We start from the raw sequence: 26,002 nt of genomic DNA, 5'->3' as shown, positions 1-26,002 counted from the left end.
ATTTTTCGAATATAATTTATTGTAGAGCAAAAAATTAAAATAATTTAGAAAAATAAATTATTAATAAATGAAAACAAATGTAACAAATTTACGATGACCTATCAAATTATCATGTTATGCCTTACTTACAGTATTATTTAACGTAGTGTAATATATTATTAAAAAAACTAGAATTACACAATATGATTCTCTAGAATACGTTACAGGCCAATGAAAAAATTATTGGCGACACAAAAAGGATGATGATTATTGACTAGGGAGCGTCAGTATTTACTTTTGATGTTTTGTGTAATTTAGATAAGTATTATATAAGTAACGAAAAAATCAATAGTAGTATATTCTGATGGTTGTGGATACCAAAATAGAAACAAAATTATGGTCAATATTCTTCTTCATTTTTCTATTAAACACCATCAAGTGGCAAGTTTATATTATAAGAAAATTCCTTATTAAAGGCCACAATTGAATAATTTGTGATAGTGCTGATTGCTTGAATAAAAAGGTGAAGATATTTATTTAGGATATGATTTTATCTAAATGACAAAATAATAAATAAAAATCCATCTCAATTTGAAGCAAATTTATTAAACAATGACTTTTTTTAACTAAAAATCTTATTAGGTCTATAATTCTAAAAGATCTGAAAAAACAGGAGATAATCCTAAGGTAATGAACTTGAGATCAATTCAATATAATACTAAAAATCAAAGTATTTTCTATAGATTAATGTTTGATGAATCCTATTACATAGGCATAGGATGATCAATTTTTTTTTAGGAGAGCTATTTTTTGAACTGGGAGAAAGCTGGGGGCTTAGCCCCCCCTTAATTACGCTTATGATTCTACACATTATTACCTGTAGGCAAAACAAAGTGATAGAATTAATCCAGATGTGTAATATAATAAACTGTATAAAAATTAAATTTCCATACATTTGTCAATGTGAAAAGATTTACATAAACTTAAGAAATTGCTAACACAAGACACTCATCGATTTTATGATAATTTGAGCCATTCATATACATGAATAGTATTTATTCAGTTATTTATAAAAAACTGAAAAACATTTTTTATACATAATGTTTAAAGTTAATTTTTATCATAGAAATCCAAAGACTGAAATTATATTTTAAAAAATTTATTAATTTATAATTTGTAACTAAAACCACTTTTTAACCAAGATTTTAATATTTATTTTTATTTTTTAATGTTACAGAACAACTTCAATTTTAATGTTTACTAAATACAGGCTAGAATTTTACTTTATTAAATTTAATAATTATTTTTTTGGTATTATTTCGTTAAAAAAATATAACTGTTGCTTTAAAAATGTTTTTAAGAATAATAAAGGAACTATCAAAAATTGTATTTCCTATTTAAATTATGTGGTATCAATATCATTATTTCAGGATAATACAGGCTTTTTTTGTATCTTATTGTGATATAAATAATAATACAAAGTGGATTAATTCAGTAAATTAAAACCAATATTAAATTTAGTACTTAGTGTTTGATTAAGAAATGTAATGTAAAACTAGATACTGAAATGAACACAATATATTTTAAAATTGATCGATTAAGTATTAATTAATAGTTAATTTTGTTTATTATTTTCCCTGAAAAATAGCAAACATGAAGTATGAGTTGTTGCTGTTAAGGTAACGACATGTGTAGTAATCAAAATACTTATATTACATTATTACACGCTTATACCAATAAAATTAGGGGCTTCTGTTTTAAAACATTTTTTTTCTGGCCTAAGTTGAAAATTTGACAGATCAAATTCTCAAAATATGCAGTTGATTCCTTTAATATTTTTTTATGAATCACAATTAACATTTTAAGTTGATCAGCTGTTAAAAAATTATAATTTTTCCAAACAAAAATAAATTGCATGCAAAACAAAACACAAAATATTTTAGTTCTAATAAATTAATTGTTTTATTTTTTACAAATTTACGAAATTTATATGACTATGATTTTGTATGTGATCTATCTGTCCGTTGTGTTCTACCAAGCTCTTTTTAATTCTACCAAAATTAATATTTTACCAGGGTTTTATTTATTTTTTAAAATTATGGTATATACCACATACGCCTTAATATAGATCTTGTATATAATTTAATACATTTTAGAGTTGATTTTCTAATGTTGATTGGAATAATTGGGAGTGTTTGATGTTGAGATCAATAAATTATTGCTGTAAATTCCGAAAAATCCGAAATATATGTTTAACTGCTATTTGATAGAACTTCATTTAAAAGTAACTTTTTAAGAAATCCGCAAATTCACAGGTAAAGTGTATACGGACCCATAGCTATCTGTACAATAAATTCATCCATTTTATAACTATCTAAGTTACATTTTAGTTTTATAATAGCTTAATTTAAGACAAAAATAAAATTTACAAGCAATTTAAAACTATTATTTAAAGTAATAAACCTGATAGACGATCTTCGAATAAAGTTTATAATTATTTCTGGATTATCTGCAACAGTTACTAGGCATTATTGAACTCTGAAATATTTTAAACATTTAATTATTTTAATGTATAACAAACTATAATATTGTGTATCAGTTAATCATATTTAATTTGTAACAATTAGTCTTCTCATAAAAATAATACAAATTATATTTGTAACAGATTTACAGATGCAGTGACATGAAATATCTACCTAAATATTGTATAAAGCATTTAACTATAGAATGTAAACAATGTAAGCTAAACCGCATCATAAATATAAATTTAATCTTTTCTGAGACTAAATTATTTGGTAAAAATTATGTACCAAACGATGATGTTTAATCAATGATTAGCGAGCAACGGCTTTTAATGAACTTTTTTCTCTTGTAATATAATTTACTTCTATTTCTGAATTTCAGTACTTATTAATATGAAAACTAAGTATATAAATATTATAAAGATAACCGAAAATGGTAATCAATTGTGTAAAAAACAAATGTTGGATTGCTCATATTCTCCGTTTGAACTGAAGTACTTTCAGTCCATCCTACAATTTAATAATTAATTTTGATACAGAAGGAAATTCTTTTCTCCTAGTAAGTATAAATGTGCTTTCAGATATACATATATACTTTTTTCCAAATGAGTTTTGAAAAACTCGTGAACCCGTCGGGGTAGTTGGAGCGTTGTGATTAGCTCCAGTGGTCGATGTGTATTGTTACTGTCGTTACAGGCCGCAGTGTACACAGAGAATCACAAAAAAATTAATAATTGAATAAAAAGCCACTTATCTCTTCTTGAAATTTTCAAAACAATTATAAGCACAAAATTAAATAAAAATAAATTATGAGTGGAAAGCAGTATATATATTTGGCTATATTTCAAAAAGTTGTAAGAACGATCAGTAGTAGATTTAAGATTTTTTTTTTGGGTGGGTGAGGGAGGTTCAAAATTGTTTGTATTTATTTGTAAACATAATATTTAGGATTTTATGTTAGGCCTCTAAGAGATAAAGGACAAATCTAATTTTTCTGACATGAAAAATTTAAAGTACAGTTCAATTTATAATTTGAAAAAAGTTTGTAACAATTGAAATATAATCAACTAATATTATTATAACTTCAATTAATATAATATAACTATCAAAAGGGGGGGGGAAGGTGCTAATGCTCATCATTGAAGACATTACTGAGAACAGTGTAATAGTTCAACTAGCGGTGCAAACATGTTATTTTGTTCGAAGCGTAACAAACAGTGCATCGCTATTCATTGGTAGCGAACATGACTGCATCTGCGCGAACTACACTCATTTTCGTCTTCATTTTTTTCTAACATTTAAAATAGATTAAAAACTGTTAGTTATTGTTTCTGTTCAGCATTTGCTTAATGAACATGTTTCTACTGTTTACTCGTGTTTTAATTCGATTAAATTTGTGTTTACTGTCAAATTGTTTTTACAACAATGAAGTATTATAATATTTTATGTTAGATAACATATACATACTTGTATTTTATTTACGATTTGTTTTCATTGCCATTAAACTAAATGGCATCCTTAACTCAGATAAATTGGAAAAAATTACAAAATAAATATTGAAAATAATCTTATTATCTTAGTAAAATAATTTAGGTAATGAATTTCACGATGACGAAATTAATGAGTAGTTTATGAGTTATTAATTATTTAAAGTTTAAGTGAGTGGAGTGAGTGGTATGAGATACGCTGAAAAATATTCGTATAATACTTTGATCGTCTAAATATAAAATACTTATAAGTTATAACTTATAAACTACTTGTTCAAATTTTGATTTTGATATAGTTATTGAAAAAATATGAAAAATATACTGCTTGGAGTATGAAAATAAAAAAGGTAAACAAGTGGGTACAGTTCACTCTGTTGTACATTAAGTGTCGAGTGGGTCAATATTATAGGTTTGTTAAATTAAAATTCAATGATACATCATTGTAAAAGAAAAACCATTTTAAGTGGAGATGGTTTGTCAGTTTATATCACTAAGTAATAAGTAGGTACCTATATTTCATGAGATGTTTTATTTATTTACATAGTTCTTAAAGTTATTTGTTTTACTTTTAGTATAACATTAGGTTTATATAATTTTTTTTGAAAATATTTCATTTATTATATTATTATAATAACATATATTCATAAAATATTATATCAATTTATACACCTTACTCAAAATGTAATATCATTTTTCTGTAAATACTGTAACAGAGTAAATTAAGGTTTATTATATGAAGGATAATATCTTAAAATATATTTAGAATGTCATTGGGTATAGAACAATACATAATAATATAAAGTACAAAGTTCCCATTATTAATATTTTTATTTTATAACAAAATAATTATTCCTATAAAAAATAATTGTTTTTAAAAACATATATTTTTAGAATTTATAGTTTCAGTATGAACTATGTACTTATAAGGAATCTTATAGAAGATATTCAAAACTTAAATATATAAAGAAGTAACTTTATGAATATTTAACTACAAAATAGTAACCAATTTTATGTGAATTTAAGAAATTTCGTTAAAATTTTAACTTTAAATGTATATAGAAAACTTTTGTGTATATATTTTTAAAATTAGTACACAAATATAGATAAGAACTTAATCTAACTTAATATGTGACATTTTATATTTAATTTTCAAGAATTTTGATTCAACGAATAACTTATAAAAACGAAAAATATTTAAAAAATGTTGTTTTATTTAGATTGGAAACTATGTAATAAAAATATTTTCAAAAACATTAATAAATTTTATAATAATAAATGTTGTTTGATAACATTTTTCTGTATGAGCGGTTGTTATACGTACATACTAAATATGAACAATTCCAATGCAAAGAGAAATATAACTGATTTAAAATTATTGTGAAGATTGGCCAATGGATACATAGGTACTGTTCAGCATTACTAAATTATTTAAATGTTTACATCTCTCAATGCCAAAATAGATCTATATACTATTACTTTTTAAACTCAAAAACTCAAGTATTATGTACTTATTATATACTTATGTACAGAATGCTTATGTAAATTCCACTTCGAGATTAGCTAATGATACCCAATTTGACTTAATTTGATTTCTATTGAGTCTTTTAAAAGTCATACTATAGGATCTTACGCATGAATTATTTTTCATTTAACTCATGAATCTGTAATCTATTATATTTTCCTATTATTTATTATCTTTATTTCTATTTAAATGCATCTTGTTATTATTCTTATATTTAAAACTGTAATTAGAAATTAATCCGTGAGAATAAATATAAAAATATGTAGTCGGAATCTCAGACACATACGAACTATTATAATTTTTCAGTATAAACTTTTACTATTTATAATTATTTAGTACCTAGGTATATAACAATAATAATTAACTCAATTACATACTATTCGGTAATAAAAATCTGTTTGCTTTTGTATTACATATAAAACATTGATTAGGTTTTATATTTCATTTTTCTTTGGTAAAATTTTTAACAATCAATGAGTAATTACTGTATTCAACAAAACAGACTTACCTATCATACTATTTCGTATCATAAGTAATAAAGATAAGCCTATGTAATAATTGTAAAATTTAGTCGAAATTGTATCATGAGTTACCTATATATTATTATTTGATACAGTTGTACAGAATAAAAAGTAAAATATATTTAATTTTGTGCCCATATAGGAATTTACCAAATCCTACTTAATAATATAGATTATTTTATAATTTTCTCCACTTTAAAACTAATTTAATAAATAAAAAAATTATTTAAATGGGTTAGAATTTTAATAAAAATTTACTGTGAAATTAGTGTTAACCTTGAAAAACTATTTAATAATTTGTTTACACAACAACATTTTAGACAAATACATTCTCTTTTATTTTATAATAGGTACCTATTTTGGTATATTTTATTGTAATATGTATGTAAACTTATTGTTTATCATAAATAATATATACATTTGTTCTATTATAAATACATGTTTTTTTTAAGTATATATAAATATTTAATTTTGTTTTACAAAATGTTTGCTCTCACTCATAAATAAAATTTTAAATTTGGGATAAGCAAATCTCAATTAAAATCAAATAATAATAAAAATTCAACTATTTGTGTTTTTTATATTTTATATTCCTATATAGTTCTGAAAATATGTTTAAGTATCTATATCTATATTCTAATTTTATTTGAAATCATTAATATGTATTAAAACAAAAATTTATTAATATTTATAAAAATAATAAAATATTAGTATATACACACCATTATTATGGCTGCTCGATGTCTTGAATATATTTTTAGTGGATGGCTATTTTGAAATAATTTGGTTTCCATTTAATCCATGCTGTACATTAACTGTTTTAATAGTAGAGTTAACCGTTTTGTTTGGGCAATTATTTGTTAAAAATTTAGTAGAACAATTTCTAACTTGATCAATTTCTTCCTGTTTTATTAATGATGTTGTTGCAAGAAGTGGAGAGTTTTTATAGCATTTATTTTGTTCTGAAGTTTTCATATAAAATATCAGTGGAGTAGATGAATTTTCATTTTTAATCAAGAAAGGTATTTTTAACAAATCATTAGGTTTTGAAGATACTGTAGCTGAAGTATTTTTAGCATCATTAATTTTAACACAGTTAGGTGTATGTACTTTTTTCAAACGCTTTTTTGGAGGGTTATTACTATTTATGTTTAGTTTTGAGGACCTTAAAGTTCTAGTATGAACAATACTAGAAGTGCTTATGTACTCGCTTTTAATTGATCTAAGTTTTTTACGTGAGTCTTCAAATGTTGTAGATATAGGAGTTAGAGTGTTTCTTGTTTTACGTAATTTCACTCGCTCAGCTATTGATAATAAAGGTTCACTAGAATTATCATCGTAATGCGTTTTCAAATCTTGAAATTTTGAAGTTTTTCTTCGAGTAGATGTATTTTGACTTTGAATAGGAAACGGTTTTTTGAACCAGTCTTTAGAATTTTCAGGAACTGTAGTTGAAATATTTTTGGTACCACAAACTTTTGATTTGTGATTTGGCATTGTCATAGTTGACTCTTTAATTCTTAAAGATCTTTTAAGAAACATATGTGGAGTGTTTTCATTTAGAATTGAAATGGATCTGTACAAAAATAAAATATTTAAATTAAAACATATTTATTTTAACAACCGTAACTATATACAATTAATTTGAATATATTTTATTTATCATTTTGAGTAATAAAAATGTATTATACAATTTTAAGTTTCACATATTATTACTATAATTTATTTCTATATTATTATAAGAATTTTTTTGTTTTTATTTATTATTGTAGTCTACAGCAATTACACAAGTGTTCTCAGTGCCGTAACTACACTTCGTGGCGCCCTTGGCGAATTTTATTTTAGTTTTATTTTTTAGGTATAATTTGTATATAATATAAAAATGTAATAATATAACATTCTTTTGTGTTAATCATAATAACGCTATATTTTTAAATAATTGAGTCTTTATAGTTAATGAGTGATATTAGATTATTAATATTATGTCAGTCTTAATTTACAAAAAAAAAAAAAAACCAAAAAAGTACAATGTTTCTTATTATATGTAAATAAATGTTATGTTAAATAAAATATAATGTTACAATAAATCATTAAAATTAAAATTAAAATTTTATCTTTCTAGCCTTTGTTGCTGCAAAATCGTCTATAATATCTTCATAGCTAATCGAGTTACTAGTTTCAAATTCAATTGATAATATTCCCAAATTTGTAAGGCGTTCCTGTCCTAACGTTGAGCGTAGATAGTTTTTAATAATTTTTAATTTACTAAAACTTCGTTCACAAGAAGCCACGGTCACTGGAAGAGTAAGAAATATTCTTAGGGCTATTTCTATGTTTGGGTATATATCTTTTAAAGAATTAGAATGTATCACGTTGATAAGATCCAATGGAGATGCTGAATTTAAATCGGAGAACAGTGACGACGCTTGGTGTTTGAAACATAATAGTTCTGAAACTAACTCTGTTCCATCTAAATCTTTTGAATATTTTATTGCTAAATCAGATGCATATTTTTTTATTATATCATCTGATTGATGATATAGGAAATGACCGCTTAAAAATTCAAAATCAGACGATACTTCTTCCATTTTTTTATACCTCCATTCCATCTGAACAATTATTGAATCCATCACAGCATTAAATTCTCTTTCAAACTCTCGTTTGGAATTTATTGAATGACCTTCATCCTCCGCAAGTTCTGATACCATACGTTTCTTTTTTGTCTTACGTTTTTCGGGAAAATCTGTTTCCAAATCCAGTTCTACTGCTATATGTTTTGCTACTTCAACATAAGATGCTATACCACTGTTTCGCAAATTTTTAATTATATTTACTAATCCTTTTATAATTTTATATGCGGTGTCAATTGATATATTTTTGGATTGTAAAGAGCAATTAATTTTATCAATGCTTGAGAGAATATCATTCCATATATGTAATAAACAAAGAAATTTAAAAGTTATTTGTTTTAGAAGAACAGTAGCTCCTGATACTGTATCATTATTACAGCTAGGATCGTTTGAAATATTTTGCAAAACTATATAAATATCTTTTATGTTTTTACAAAGTGCTGAAACCGCATGCTTTTTTGATGACCATCGTGTTTCACAGTGCGCTTTCAATGTTATTTTAATAACAGTTAATAACTTATCCCACCTAGTCGTGGAACCAGAAAAAAATGTGAAAATTCTTTGAACTGTTCCAAAAAATGTTATCATACATGGAGACGTTTCTGTTGCATGCAAACCAACTAAATTCAAACTATGTGCCGCACAGGGTATAAACCTTGCCCACTCGTTGATTTGAATAAGTTTAGATTGAACTCCATTATATTGGCCTGCCATGTTAGCACCATTATCAAAACCTTGACCTCTGCAATTTTCAATATTTAACCCATCACTTTGAATTTTATTCATTATTTCGGTCGCTAGTCCATGACCAGTTTTTTCCTTGGATACAATGAAATCAATAAAACTTTCTTTAATACAACATTGATTATCAATCACTTCTAAATATCTTATTATCTGACTCATTTGCTCCTTATGGGAAAGATCTGGAGTACAGTCAAATATAATGGAAAAATATTTTGCATCTTTTATTTTTGATATGATTTCATTCCGAACTTTTTCACCCATAAGATTTATAACTTCGTTTTGAATTTTTGGTGAAAAATAACTTATTGATCCCTTTTTAGATTTCACTGTTGAAATATGTTCTGCTAAAAGTGGATGATAATGACTTATCAGTTCTATAGTATTCAAAAAAATGCCGCAGTTATTTTCTCCTATTATTCCTGATTTACCTCGAAGTGCCAAATTATTTCTTGCACAATATAATATGACATCAATTACTACTTTTAAAATATCACGCCATTTTTGTTTTTCAACTTTTATCACTTTTTGAAAATCGTCATCTATTGTTTTTCCTTTTTTAATGCGATTTTCTAATTCTATCCATTCTATATAACATTGTCGGTGAGCATTTGTATTTTCATGAACTGATATATTAGGGTTTAGATGTTTCCAATCACAATAACCGTTTGTAGTATCAGTAAATGCAGAAACTCTGCATTTTGAAAATAAAACACACGGATAACAAAAAATTTTATCTGTTGAACAACTATAAACCAACCATTTTCGTCTTATTTTTTCTCCGTTGGGAAGACTTTTATACAACCATTTTGAACTAAAATGCCTACCATCATTGTCTTCAGGAAAAATATAATTTGATAAATCATTATAATAATTATGGTTGAAACCATACTCGACGATTGCTACTCGTGTTTTATCATTTACTAATGGCCATTTAGCTGGGTCTGAAAAGTCTATGTGACTATTTGAAATTGGTTCTAGTAATTCGGGTTCAGTCTCGGAATTATCGGTTATGAAACTAGTAATATTTTGATTAAAAGTTATTACAGTTGAAGAAGTGCTAGAACTCGGTATATTTTCAAAGTTAATTTGATCAGATGAACGATGGTCAGATGAAGTTGAAGTAGATAACCAGTTTCTTAAATTGATTCCTAGTGGGCGTTCTTTTTCCTCTCGTTCCTTTCTTAATTTTTTGAATTCAGCCCCAGAAGGTTTTTTTGGAGGCATTCTGATAAAATAAAATATACTTGATTATAAATGTATAAATGAATATACCATCTGTTAATATGGGAAAAATCTAAATGATTGAAAACACGATGTATTCAGAACATCAAAAATACAGAATTTTTAATTAAAAGAAAAAATTAAAACTTTATAGGAAAAAATAACAATTTACAAAAATAACGCAAACGAAACTAACCGAATATTATTTCGATTAAAATTGAGATTTTAACTAAGATTAAAAATAAATAAAATAATAAATAAGTTTGCTAAAGTTGTCCCTAATTAACACATGAATGTATAATGTACCTACCTAATGTATTTGCAATTTATTACAATTAAATTTAAAAAACATACTTGATAATTGATACACCGTTGTTCAGCAGCTCTTGTATCGAAAAACACTATTACTAAAGAATTATGATTACAGTATTACCTACACTAATATAAAATACGGAAACCGACTGCAAATGGCAAGTGACAACTACCGAGAAACGTACCTACCTATAGTGTAATGTGGCAATGTAATGATAAACTTTAATCTCTACTCTGTATAGATATTATATTATAAAGTATGGTATATGCCGTATGCCGTAATATTAGTTAAATTATTGGGAAAACCAGTCATTTGTGTTAATCATTACTATGGTCGTTTGTCGTTCGTGCCCATATGGCTATACATTTCATACACGCAAAAATAAAATAATTTATATCAGTATTCCAGTGTATAATATAAATTTAAATGTAATAAACACCATTAAGGTGCACTCCAGTATGTAATGTTTGTGCATTATACATTTACGCTCAATTTTAATAAATACATGAGAAAAAAAAACCAATTTTAATTTAACTCAAAGCGCGCCCCTTATTTTACTGCGCCCTTGGCAAGCGCCCATGTCGCCAACCTCTAGTTACGGCACTGAGTGTTCTAGTAAACATTTCAAACAGTCTTGAATATATATATCAGTAAATAAAAAATAAATATTCTATTTAATTATTTATGTTTTGTATTCCAAATGTCTATTTATTATATTCTAGTTTTTTAAATTTTTATTTTGCAAATTAATTAAAAAATAATATAATTTGAAAACAAAAGAATTCATTGATAAATAATGTAATATAGTTGGATTTTTTTATTAATTAGGCAATCAATTGTTTAATTATAATATATTTTATTCATGTGGTTTTATTAACAGTTTTGTATAATTTTAATTATTGTATCTCAACTGTATTCATTTCAATATGTATTTAAAATAATCAATTATTTTATTAAGTTTAATACTGGTATTCATGCTTTCATGACTTAAACATTTAATATATAAATAATGAGTTAATAGTTCTATAAACATTATTTAGTTTATTTTTTATTTTAATTCTATTTTTTTGAAATTGACATCAGTCTAATTATACATTTTAAACAAAATTGTAATCTTAATGAATTTATCTAGTTGACTGTTTATTTGATCCAACTAAATTTTGTGAAACTTTAAAAAATACATGATGTGTTTGATTTAAAATGTTGTATTTTTTTATGTGTATTAATAAATTAAGAGAATAAAATTTAAATAACAATAATTTAATTTACATTAATTCACTTACCTATCATTTTCAATTGTAGTTAATTTACTGGTACTTGATTGGGTAATTTCATCACTGCTATTGATATATTTTTGAGCAGAGTTATTCACCAATGCAATTAAATTTTTGATTTCAGTTTCATTTATTGAAGAAGAATTTTGACGTACTCTATTTGATGCCTCTTCTAATAAACCGTCCAGTTTATCAATATCTGTAGCATTGATAATTGCATCAACTACTGAATTAAAATTAGTAATTTTAAGAACTGCTGGTATAAACAATAACTTCCAACATTCAATTATATTGGGATCTGTATGAGAGCCTTCTCCGATTAATTCTGACATTTTATAATAACATGAGCAAAATGTATCTGATTCCAGAGTTGTTTGAATTTTATTAATACTTTTATCGTTTATAACTTTCCATTGTAATTTTTGAAGTTTGTTTAGTAAAACATTACTTTTTTGAAATATTTTACTACTTAACATTTTAAGACCAATGAATAAGCTTAATATAATCATTAAAAACCCATGTTCATAGTCAGAATCTTCAAAAATTGATAATAAATCAATAATATTTTTTTGCAACATTTTATCAAGTTTTTCAAAATAATTTATGTACAGAACTGACAGCTTATTAACTTTCTTAGCCATGACATCTTTGTCTTCTCGAGTTAATATCAAATTTACTTGTGATATACAATGTATATTTGTTAACATGTTCATAAATAGTAAGTTGTTATTAATAACCAAAGTATCTTGTACAGTTTTATTAAAGTATTTTTTATGTAACTGTCCAAAACATAGCAATGTTAATTTTTTGGTCCCTAGAGATGGAAAAACAAAAGATGTGTCAGTTTGTGAAATATTTGATTTTTCTGTATCAAAATACTTTATGTTACTATCCATGTCAGCAAAATTGGCATTTATTGAATGTACATTACGTACTTTGATTTTACCAAATAATGAACTATTATTTGTTACTGATTCCTTGATTTTTGTGGTCTCTTTTTTCATATTATGATCAATTATTATAAGTTCTTCATTATTTGAAAGTTCGGCCTCATTTTTTATATTCAACTGTTCAGGTAGTGATTTAAGATGAGAATTTGGAAATAACTGTAATTTTGAATATTTAAGTTTTGATTTAAATTTATTGCTATATTTTGACAGTGTTAACTTTGGAACTTCAAACTCTGTTTCTTCATTTTTTATTTTTTTACAGTTAGGTTCTTCATTTGTTAATTTTTCTGTTTCTTCAGTTTTTAATTTTAAATGTTGAAGAACTCCATTTGTAAGCTTATCATTTTTATGTTCATTTACCATCCATATAGGAGTGCTAAAACATAAATAACATTTCATTATGTTTCTAAAGTTTTAAAATATTTTCACTTCTTATACAATAAACTACTAACAAATTTACATTGAATAAAATATTTGTAATACCTATAATATAAGTCCTATACATTATCTTAAGTTAATTATTTAAAATAATATTATTTTAATGATTATTATATACCTAATCACATTTAATGTAATAATCTCAATACTTAAACAGATATGAAACAATCTAATATAATTCAAACTTCAACAATTAGAAGAAACAAAACTTTAACTTGAAATTTTATGAATAAAAATCTTTTACTTAAGTATTATTAAATAATTAATAATAATTTATTATACATACTCAATTTTTTCTAAGGAGACATATGGTTCATAATCAATAAAGGAATACAACATTGTTCTCATTGATTCAGCTGACTTCATGTTTATTAAATTAATATTTCCTGTTGACAGACAATAAGATGTAATATTTTTAATATATATAGAAATTACTAAAAAAAATACAATAATAATAATAATAATAAATGTTTTTTATTTTCTAATATTTGTATCTACATAAAACTTATTTTTTCTAATCAGTTATTTTTTCCTCTCACCAAATTTGTTTGTAAAAAATAAAATAATTTATATTGTATATTATTATCACATAATAATTTTTAAAATATATTTTATGAAATTTATGTTTTAAAAATCAATAATAACTTTTATTTTGTTAACATAATTAAAACCTTACAAAATACAATAAATTAAAATATTTTAAATAAAACAATATAGAAACAGGCAATGTGCATACCTTTAAACTTAATAGTAAGTTAATATACTCAAATATTGATGCTAAAAAAATTGATTAAAATGAACGAACATTTTTTATAGCATTTAAATCAGCAAGAGAAAACATAATATAAAGTGCTAACATTTTCATAATTTAATACAATAATAATATAATTCGAGGTATCCATTACTGGCTATCTTTTTAATTTTAGTTTGCATAGTTTTCTGATAATTTCTAACATGATATTGAAATTTATTTTGTTTGTAGATACCTATCTATAATAAGTTGGTGACAGCTCTTATACTTATTTTCAATGTCCCAAAAATCTCAATATTTTAATAGATATGGAGCTATTTAGTATGATTCATATTTTGACTTTAAGAAACAAATCTTAAAATTATGTATTAAAACTGTAAAATAACTTAAATAAAATATTATTAATAGTTATCGTAAATAATTAATAATATTTTATTATACATACAGAATTGTTTATACTAATACGACAAATGGTCCATTATCAGTAAAAGAACCAAACACTATTCTAATAGATTTAGCCAAAATCATGTTTATTTAGTTTTTCTGTAAAAAAAAATAAGTTGTGTTATATAAATAAAAAATTTTAAATTAATTTTTTTCATACATTACAAATAAGATCATTATTTGTTAATTAGCATTTTAAAGATATTTCAATAATTATGCAAGTTATAATTGTTTAACAAATAGTAAATGACATCACAGGAATAGATGTCGAATGTCAATATTAATCTTTTTGATACTATAAAAGCATATAAAATATAGTCGAATTGTTATTTGGAAGTTCAATAAATAGTTGACAGGATGAATTTGAAAAATATGTGAATAAGAAAAATTGAATAAAAAAATTTAAAATTTACATTAATGAAAGTTTAAATATCCATATAACAAGAAACTATTTTAGAAACAAGATTAAAAGCAAAAACCTGAGCAAGAAATGATAGAATCTTCTGCAAAAAAAAAAAAGTATTGATCCACTGAATTTTTTATAAAGTATTAATTATATTGATACATTGATCCACTGTTATTTAATCTATAAACTTTTATTTTTGTTATTATGTAAAGTAAAATTAATTTTTTTCTGGTTTAATTGAGGTATAAATTTAATTATGTACAATTATGAAATTAAATGAAAAACTTTAACAATACTATTTTAGTTATAGAAATACCTTAATTAATACCATAAAAAAGCTTAACTTAAGTACTATTAATGTGAACTATAAAAAGTCAGAAATGATTTTAAACAAAATTGAAAAATTAATAAAGAAACGATAAACCGTTCTAAAACTAATTCTTTTATTCAAATTAATATTAATCTGGTAAAAAGGTACATACAACAGAAAAACAAAAAAACATCAAATTCCTTTTATAAATACTTCACTAATGCAATACTAAATATGAATAATCAAATAAAACATACAAAAAAATCAGTAAAATTTAAATTCAAATTAAGTATACTTTTATTAATTGAACTTTTATTGTATATTTATAATTTAGCTATCACAATGTCTACTATTCTGGATAGCTTTAAAATTGCAGTATTAATACTAGTACTCAAAATGGCAATAAATTCAACATTGAAAACTATCGCCCAATATCAAAAATATCAAATTTGCTACAGTTTAAAAAAAAAAAATATTAAAAAAGAACTAGTTATTATCTTGAAAATAATAACCTTCGAATACATACTGAATTCAGTTCTAGGCCAGGTAGAAGTATTGAACAAGCAATTGCTACAGTATTAAGTTACATTTATAATTCTTCTGAAAGAAAAAAAAAATGTGTTACTGTTTATTTGGATTTAGCAAAATGCATTTGATACTAAAGATCAGGGGACACCAACTGGCGGATCGCAAACATTTTTTTTATAGACCCTTATCTATGGAATAGTTTTTAAATTTGTATAATATAAATATAGAAACTATAAATATGTATAAAATACAATTTAAATATATAAATAAGTATAGATACAAATATTTATAATATATAAAAGATATACTTATTTATTAACATGTGTAAAATGCAGAAAGTTTGTTAAGTTACAAAACGGACCCCTTTAGAAATAAATTGGTGACAACTGTTATAAATCATATTAAATATTGTTAAACATTTTAATAAATTTGATATTAAATTTATGGCATAAAATTTATTAAGTTCATATTTAACAAATATAAAATAACATATTTGAACAAACAATGAACTAAGAATGAAGAATTTTCATTAATTTGTGGTGTACCCTAAGGGACTACTCTTCTATCACCCATACTATTTAATATTTATACAAATCAAATAAATGAATTGAATACACACAGTAAACGAGTTTGTTATGCAAACAATATAATACTTTTTGTTAAAGGGCAATTTTGGGATGAGATATTTGATAAAGTAGTAATTTGAGAAAAATCTAAAAATGGTTATTGTAAATTAATTTGTTTCTTCGCTTAGAAAAAACTTACATTTTACCACACATAGAAGGCAAGTATTATATATTTAAGTATATAAATGTGTTATAATATTAAATGGAATGACTATACAACACTTATTACAAATAAATTTAAAAAAATAATGTCTGATTTCAAAAATCTAACAAATATCTTAGAACTTAATAAAGTTAAAATTGTGTATCAAGCACTAATAGAATCTATAATTAATTATGGTCTTTCTATATTCATTCAAAATGCTTAAAATAAATATTACACTATGGCTTCTACAAGAACAAAATATAGTTATATAACAGGTTTACAGCATTATCAAATTGCTATATTATTTTAGTAATTATTAATATTGTATTTGTATTACTTTATATTATATTTTTTTACTGTTAATGAATTTAAAATAATGTTACATTGAGTAGGAATGATAATAAATATGTATTAAATTTAATTAATGTTTTATGTATGTAAGAAAAATGTAAATAATGTAACTATTGTTATTCTATTAATAATTATGCTATCTATTTATTAAATTTATAGTTAAAAATGTGAACTCTTGGGCCTTCACACAAAATTGTACAGTATGAGCCATTATCTTTTTGAAGATTAAATAAAAATTAAAATAAATAAAACATAACAATTTAAAATGCTAATTATATCACAAACAAATTTAAATATTTAAAAAAAGTTAACATATATACACTGAACACATAATATTTAAATTTTTTTTAAATAATTAGTTGATTTGCTCAAACACAAAATTGATTCAACTAAATTGAAATTTTCTATGTTGCACATGGGTCAGAGAGAAAACAAATGTTATGGTTACATCCTTTTATCAATAATACACATTTTTAAGGACAAAATATAAAATTAGATATACATTTTCATACAATTGTGTATGTTTGTCAACTTAAAGCTTAAATCTGATTAAATTTAAATACTGAAAATTTAGTCTCTTAATATACAGTATAAATCATTTTATTAAAAGATTTCCGACCATAAAAAAGTAGTATGCACAATTAACAAGCACTGAATTATATCTTAATGCACTATCTTAAAAGAATGCCATTCTACCTTATGTTGTCTCTATCTTACAAATATACAATATAGGAAATTTGTGTTAAATAGTGCCAAATGCCATTTGAGTGAAGAAACCTTTAATAATAGAGTTAATTAATCAATTAACAAATTTAGAGGTAAGAAAATTGCCTGTGTTTTTCTTTAATATTTTAATTAGTAAAAAAATTAAAAGAAATTTTAAATTGTAATATTTTACATACTCATAATGTGCTTAAAAATTAAAATATCTCAAAAAATCTAAATGAAAACACAGATGATTTTGTTATGTTTTTTGATGACAAATTGATTCACTTAATTATTAAAAGTTATTACACAAAATTGGAACTGCTGAGCACAAATTTTCTATTGTGTACATTTGTAAAACGAAATGTAGGTAAAACATTGTCATTAAACGTAAAATATACAAACATTTTTCTCGAAAACCTTGGATATATTGTGTGTTTACCAATTTAGGGAACATTGAATTTCTCAGCTGAATTAAATTGGAATAAATCAAATTTTTTTTACAGGCTAGTGATATACATTTATAGATAAATTTCAACATTTTATCATTCTGGTATGTGTATGCGCAATAAATATATATATATATTTTTAATAGCAACACCTATTTTAAACACCATATTCGGATAGGCCTAATTTTTTAAAGTAATTTTGATGTATTAACTATGGTTCTAAATAAAATATTGACTGAATAAAAGCCATTTTCTTTTTAATTAATAAATACATTTTTACGGTTAATTGAAGTAAGTACATAAAATCATTTATAATTATTTATTATTAATATTTTTGAAAGTTTTAAGTTTTTTTTTTTTTTTCTATACGTGTTATAAATATGATTTACATAATATGGGTATACATATCGTACATTTGTTTATTAAATATTATTTCCTCCACTATTTTCTACGCATAATTGAAATCGTTGTAGACATCCTCTATTGGTTGCTGATATTATTTAACTTTCAGTTATGTTATTACTTTTTACACAATACACGCAACCACGACTTTGTTGACTGGTAGATCTTTGTAAATTATCATTTTTAAATTCTCCATGAAAAAAATCATGTAGAGTGATATTTGATGATCATTGAATGAGTCTTATTGTAACATGTATAAAAAAAAATTCGTAAGAATATATTTTAAAAATTAACCAATGATAAATAATTATAAATGATTTTATGCACTTAAATGAATCGTAAAAATGTATTTATTTATTAAAAAGAAAATGGTTTATAGTCAATTTATGTATTAACTATTATTACAGTCTGACTATTAATTTCATTGCGTTTGGTCTGACTTTAATACGTCCGTCCGTGGTGTTATTACTTATTAGTATTGTTCAATAAATCGTTCCTTTACACTAAAGTCTTTATCTACATCTTTTAGCATTCTCAATATTCTGTGCAATCAACTTTATACTTATATACGATACGTATTTTTAAATTATTCTGTTCCTGTTAACATAATATGTGTTGTTTAAAATATAATATAAAAAATAATTTATAATTAATAATGCTTCTTATTTTTTTTAATTTCGTTAAATTGCTTATGGTATTCAGATGGTTAAAACTAGTAGAACGTAGCCTAGTGGTTCTAGTAATCGCAAAAAGGCAAAAAGTAAAAAAATTGAAATTGCAAAGGTTATGGCAAAAGTTCCTTATATAAACTCTTATTTTAAGGTGAATAACGTGATAAACAGCCCAGAAAAGACGTCAAGTCATACTTTTAATATTTACTTTCATTAATTTGTCTCATTAGTATTCAGTAATCAATTAGTGTCATAATTCATAACACACAGCAATTTTATTAAATCTGATTATTTTTTTATACACTAAATTAAATTTATATTATCAACATTATGATATTTGTTATTAATGATTATAATTTTAAGATTATACTATATTACTATTTTTACTTTTCTATATACATAAAAAATGTTTATTGCTAACTATATAACTATATAGTAAATAGTTAGCTTGACATATTGCAAACTAATTTATATAACATTTTTTATGCACTTAGTGAATATGTAATTTATATTGTTAGTTTTTCATTGAGTTAATCTAAAGTTAAGATAAAATCTATTATTTTCCTTCCTAATATACTATCGTATAGCCAATGAAATTTTTCATATTATTTGTTACATTTTTTAGTCTAATGTTTTCATTTATTTATTAAACTTAGACAATTTTGGCAATAGTCTTATTACTGCTATCAGTTCACAAACGGATGATTTATTAACTCCTTGTAACTTAAATTCATCATGTTATCGGTAAATGATTATTTTTATTCAAATTATTTTATGCTCTTTTATCGATTTTATAATAATTACTTCATATTTTATTTATTTCTTTAGGAAGGATATTAATTTGCATACTTTAAATGGAGATAATTTTATTGATAATCCATTAGTCACCGAACAAGTAAATCTTAACAACACCGACAATACTTTAAATGATACATTATTAGAGTAAGCTACTATTAATGCCATGTGATGACATGTTCTGTTGCTAAAAATATATTTATTTTTAGTAAAATGCTTGTGAGTACTGCTAATATTAATGTCAATGATAATGAGCTATTTCCAACTGCAAACAATTGTCTAAATATTGATCTATCTCTTATTTCTGTTATTGATGATAGTATGAACATACAAACTGCTGTTCCCAAGTAAGTTAAAGTACTTCTTTCTTAGTGTTTTAAGAGGACATTGACTATCAATTTTTTTTTTAGTAAAGATCCTGTTTTGTGGGATTTAAATGAGAAAACTTTAAAAGATGCAAACTTTACTTCGTCAAAAAAGTTTTACACAAAAGTAATTTGTGGCACAAAAAAATCATACTTCAGAAGCTTCCATCAAAATTTTATCAAAACTAAACTTATAAACGGAAAAGAAGTAAATCGTAATAATATAGTATATTCTAATAGCACAGGTAAAATATATTGTGCACCGTGTCGACTATTTAATGATAGTAATTCTGTCAATACTTTTGCCACTTTTGGATTTTGCAACTGGAAAAAATGTGAAAAAAAATTAAGTCAGCGCGAAAATTCAATTAATCATAAAAATCGTGTCATTAAAATGAAATATAGGGGAAATAAACTAGGACGTATTGACAGTTAACTTATTTTACAAGTTGAGACTGAAATAAAATACTGGAAAGAAGTTCTAACCAGAATAATAGCTGTGGTGAAATCATTAAGTTGTAGAGGACTATCATTTAGAGGCCACAATGATAGATTTGGATCAACTCATAGTGGTAACTTTATCATGTGTTTGGAACTTATAGCTGAGTTTGATCCTTTACTTACTAATCATATTTCAAAATTTGGAAATAAGGATAAAGGAAGTACTTCTTATCTATTTTTTTCTGTATGAAAAGTTTATAGAAATAATGGGTGAAAAAGTTAAAAATACTATCATTAATGAAATAAAAAATGCTAAGTATTTTTCAATTGTAGTTGATTCAACTTCTGATATTTCACATACAGACCAACTTGCATGCATATTAAGATATTTAAAAACTAATAGTGAACCTGTAGAGCGATTCTTACAATTTTTTGCCAATTTCGGACATAAATCTGAAGATTTGACAGATGCGATATTTCTGGTGATTGGAGAAAATGAATTAGACATTAAGAATTGTCAAGGGCAATCATATGATAATGCATCAAATATGTCAGGTGTATATTCCGGACTACAAGCTAGGATAAAAGATGCATGTTCTTATGCTACTTCTGTCCCATATGCAGCACATTCGTTAAATTTGGTAGGAGAATATGCTGCTAATTGCTGTATACTTGGTATTGAATTTTTCAATTTTCTTCAAACTTTATAAACATTTTTTTCTGCATCTACATATCATTGGGAAATATTGTGTGACTGTTTGACTAAATCCAAGAATAGAACAGTAAAAAGATTATCCGATACTTGAAGGGCAGCTAGACAAGAAGTTTGTTTAAGTCTTTCTCAAAACTGGACAGAAATTTTTAAAGCATTAAATAGTTTTGTTGAAAATCTAATAGAAAATCCTAAGACAAAATGTGAATCAACTAGATTAATAAAAAAGATGAATAGTTTGGAAATGTGTATTCTTGTATCATTTTGAAATGATATTTTAGAGAGATTTAATAGTACAAGCAAGAAATTACAGACTATTGAAATTGATTTAACTGTTATTATAAATATATACAATTCTTTAATTATTTATGTAACAGATTTAAGAAACACTTTTTCACACTATGAAAAACTAGGTATGGAAAAATCTGAAATTAAAGAATACAAAGTTGCCAGGTAAAAGAAAAGAAAAGTACAATACGATGAATCATGTCTAGGTGACACATCATTTGAAGCTAGAAAATCATTTAAAATAAATACATATTTTGTCATAATAGATTCATTACATTCAGAGTTAAGGAAGTGTAAAAACTCGTATGATGATATTAATAGTATGTTCAGATTTTTGCAAATATGATTGATTTACCAATAACTGAAGTAAGAAAGAAAGCTACTAAATTACAAAGTCAGTATCCTGAAGATCTCGATGGACCATTCATAAATGAATGTATTCATTTTCATGGATACTTAAAAAGTTTACTAACAAATGTATCACCAAAATCTATTTTAGAGTTGTGTAAAATTATTGAAGATCACAATATAGCAGATGTCTACCTATATGTAGATATTGTGTTACGTATGTATTTATGTTGTCCGGTTTCTAATACTTCAATTAAACAGTCATTTAGTGTTCTGAAAAGAGTGAAATCATACTTAAGGTCTACAATGAACGACAATGGCTTAAACAATTTGGCTATTTTAAATTTTGAATGTGAGATTACTAAATCGATTAATTATAATGAGGTTTGAAGATTTTGCTGCCCAAAAATCTCATTGTAAAATATAAATGCTTATATTTTTTTTTGTTAATTTAAATATTTTAATGTATATGCTTCAAATTATATTATGTTCTAAACTTCTATATTTGATTATGTAGTTATTTTTTAATCTCAAAATGTTTATTAATGATTATGAAAAAAAAAAGGTAAATAAAATGTTTAACCTTTGGGGGCAATAAATTATATGTACCCAGGGCATCAAATTTCTAAATACGCCACTGTAGATACATCAAAATTACTTTAAAAAATGGCCCTATCCGAATATGGAGTTCAAAATGGGTGTTGCTGTTAAAAAAAATAAATATTTTTATTGTGCATGCGCATACTGGAATGATAAAAATTTTGAAATTTATCTATATATGTGTATTTATATACCACTAGCTTATAAAAAAATTCAATTTATTCCAATTTAATCTAGCCGAGAAATTTAATGTTCCCTAAATTGGTGAACTCTTGGTATATTTTGATAATTACATAAACATTTTGTAATATAATTTTTTAAATAATAATAAAAAAAAAATCAAATAATTTATAAATATCTGTATATCAAATAAAAATAATTAGATGAAATTAATTATGTTTCTAAATAAAATTATCATTACAATTTAAAAATTCTTTTGTTGTTATCTAATTGTTGCTAATTGTAGTCCACACAAATTTAGCCAAATACTATTCTATTATAATATTTTATATATTAAACTTATAACATATCATCTCTAATTTATCAGCAAATTTATATCAAGAGTACAGACTGTCTTAAAATTGATTTGGTTGTTATTACAAATAATTAATAGAACTTATTATATTATTATTTAGTGTTTTGTATTTATCTATTTAACAGTTTACCATAAGTATTTAATTTGAATAATCATAACTGTATGTTTTACTTGAATTTATAACAATAACAAAATAGAACTTAAATAATAATAATTTTTATGATTTTCTAACATATTTTGTATAGTTTATAGATACTATTATTAAAAAATGTTACATTATATAAGTTATTACTATTACTAATCAATACTTGATATGAAATACCTACTATTATAATAACATTTAACAAATATCTAGCTAATGGTTGTTAACTATAATGGCAAATGCTGTAACTATCTGTAAACATGAGGTTTATATTATACTTGATTAGCAACTTGTAACAATGTAACCATAAGTGATGCACCTGGCATTTTAGCCAAAATTTTTAAAAAACAATTTTTTAACATTGTTGAATAAGTGATAATGAAACTGACCTACTATTACAACTACAAGTCATAAACTTAAATGATGATATTGTATGTATAATATTACAAATATACACATAATTCTATTATTTCTGTTAAACTGATTTGATAAAATTTAAGTGATGAGTCCTCCCTCCCACTTTTTCATGTATGTATGCCTAGCCTAATAACAGTTAGAGACAAGTTGTAGTTAGTTGGTTGGAAGCCTATGTTGGGTTAGGTTATGCAAAATCCTCCTGAAGTTGAATTGATATGTGATATACTAATAAAGTTTAAAGTTAGTACGATGTAACTTGTACATAGATATTGGTGTTGTTAGCTTACAATGAGGAGTTTCTATTAAATGTAGTTAATATGTTTATGCTATAATAATATTTACCGAATATTTATTATTAAATATAGTAAAAAGAATTGTATTTTATACAACATTAGATAAACTTATATATATATAAAAAAATAATTGATTTTATATTTAAAAAAGATTATAAATTATTGATTCAAATGGACATATTATGGTAATATTGAAGATGAGTAAAAATATTTCACACAAATGTTTAATACATCTGTTTAGAATTTGAGAAAATGGTTTATACATAGCAATTAAGTTAAAAGTAATGTAGCAATTAAAAATATACCTTACATTCAAAATGGTTTTTCTGTTGAAACAAAATTATGAATGGTTAGGTTGATAGCAAATCAGAATTAGTATTTTTCTAACTTCTTTAAGATTATAGTTATTTATGACAATATCTATTGGAAGTTGCAGTTATAAACATTGTTTCTCAAAATTGAATATTGTAAAAAGTAAACTTAAGATTAAATTCTTTTATTTTTTTATTTATTAAACAAAAAATAACTAATGATCTTATCAAGGATTTATCATATAATTATTACCTATATAACACATCAAGTGATTTTATAATTTAGTATCTATTTTTGATTTTTAGAGTTGCTAATACTAGTAACATGTAGGTATTATCATAAAATGTTGTAAATGCAATTTTGGAAAAAAATGTTTTGTTTATTTACAAATACAGTGGAAAAACATATAAGGAGGTCATCATTTACTACATGACAAAAGTGATTTTCTAACAATTTGTCTTTGTTGGGAATTGAAGTGTAGGTATTGAGTTGTATCATAGTTGTTATATGTAAAAATAATAAAAACCTATATGTTTAAGTAGAATGATTTACAATTGGTTTAAAAGTAGAATTGGATAACACAAAAAATAAAATTGTCATCCACTGCTATTTGTTTTCTATTCAATATGATAGTAATTAGTAAGAATCACAGAAAATATTAAAATTAGAGTGTTTACCTTAAGGCTTATACGTGTGTGATGTGATAAAAACACAGAATGTCATAACAAATATGTAAAAGAAAATCAGCAACGTTATAGGTAGTCTGGCGATGAAAAACAAAAATCTCTAGCAGATGGATGAACATTAGTGTGATAAATATTATATCATAAATTTTACCATGCAAGTTAATGAAAAACATTTAAATTTTAAGGTCTGATGAATCAAAATAGGTGACAAATGGAAGTATACATTATAATAATGATAATGTTACCTAAGTTTATCATAAAATGTAAATTATAATAGTATTGGGACTATGAGACGGACAATAATTGTGCATAGACTTTGTTTAACATTCCGTTGCATGGAATTTCAAGTTGGGACTTCGGATTACTGCTCAAAAGAAAGTCTACATAACATAGTCTAGCAACGTAAAACAGAGATCGCTATTAGATCGTTAGACGTCACAGTGATAATATTATTAAATAGTTGCCTACCTTATGAAAACCCAGAGATGAAAAGAGCTTCTGGAATGTGTTGCTGTGTGTTTACTCTATGTAGAGCAAAGTAGACAGATACGAGGATGAACGACTTCCTAAAACGAATCATAGAGACGTGAAATATCCAACGGCAAAGTACTGACAACAATAGAGATTAGAGATACTGGCCACCGTTAGCGCGTATTTACTTGAACCGCGACGGCGTTGG

The 26,002-nt window shown here is 24.1% G+C and overlaps 1 protein-coding gene across 3 annotated transcripts; it reads right to left on the bottom strand.

Moving 5' to 3' along the window:
* Positions 1-1,946: 1,946 nt before the first annotated feature.
* Positions 1,947-26,002, bottom strand: LOC112593909. 3 transcript variants are annotated; one of them, XM_025338498.1, is made up of 6 exons: positions 25,792-26,002; positions 16,039-16,112; positions 13,888-13,987; positions 12,223-13,539; positions 6,754-7,607; positions 1,947-2,517 (listed from the first exon to the last, which is right to left on the bottom strand). In XM_025338498.1, exons 3-5 carry the CDS (start codon positions 13,965-13,967, stop codon positions 6,800-6,802), a joined length of 2,205 nt encoding a protein of 734 aa, XP_025194283.1. In that variant the 5' UTR covers positions 13,968-13,987; positions 16,039-16,112; positions 25,792-26,002; the 3' UTR covers positions 1,947-2,517; positions 6,754-6,799. The 3 variants fall into 3 exon arrangements, with proteins under 3 accessions (XP_025194283.1, XP_025194282.1, XP_025194285.1); XM_025338497.1 differs by lacking the exon at positions 16,039-16,112; XM_025338500.1 differs by lacking the exons at positions 16,039-16,112; positions 25,792-26,002 and adding an exon at positions 14,798-14,836.

Source organism: Melanaphis sacchari, unplaced genomic scaffold (genome assembly GCF_002803265.2).
Source record: "Melanaphis sacchari strain LSU unplaced genomic scaffold, SCAv2.0 Contig212_pilon_pilon, whole genome shotgun sequence".
In the NCBI taxonomy this organism is placed as follows: domain Eukaryota; kingdom Metazoa; phylum Arthropoda; class Insecta; order Hemiptera; family Aphididae; genus Melanaphis; species Melanaphis sacchari.
The sequence above is the reverse complement of the archived record's forward strand: the minus strand, read 5'-3'. Positions and strand labels throughout refer to the sequence as shown.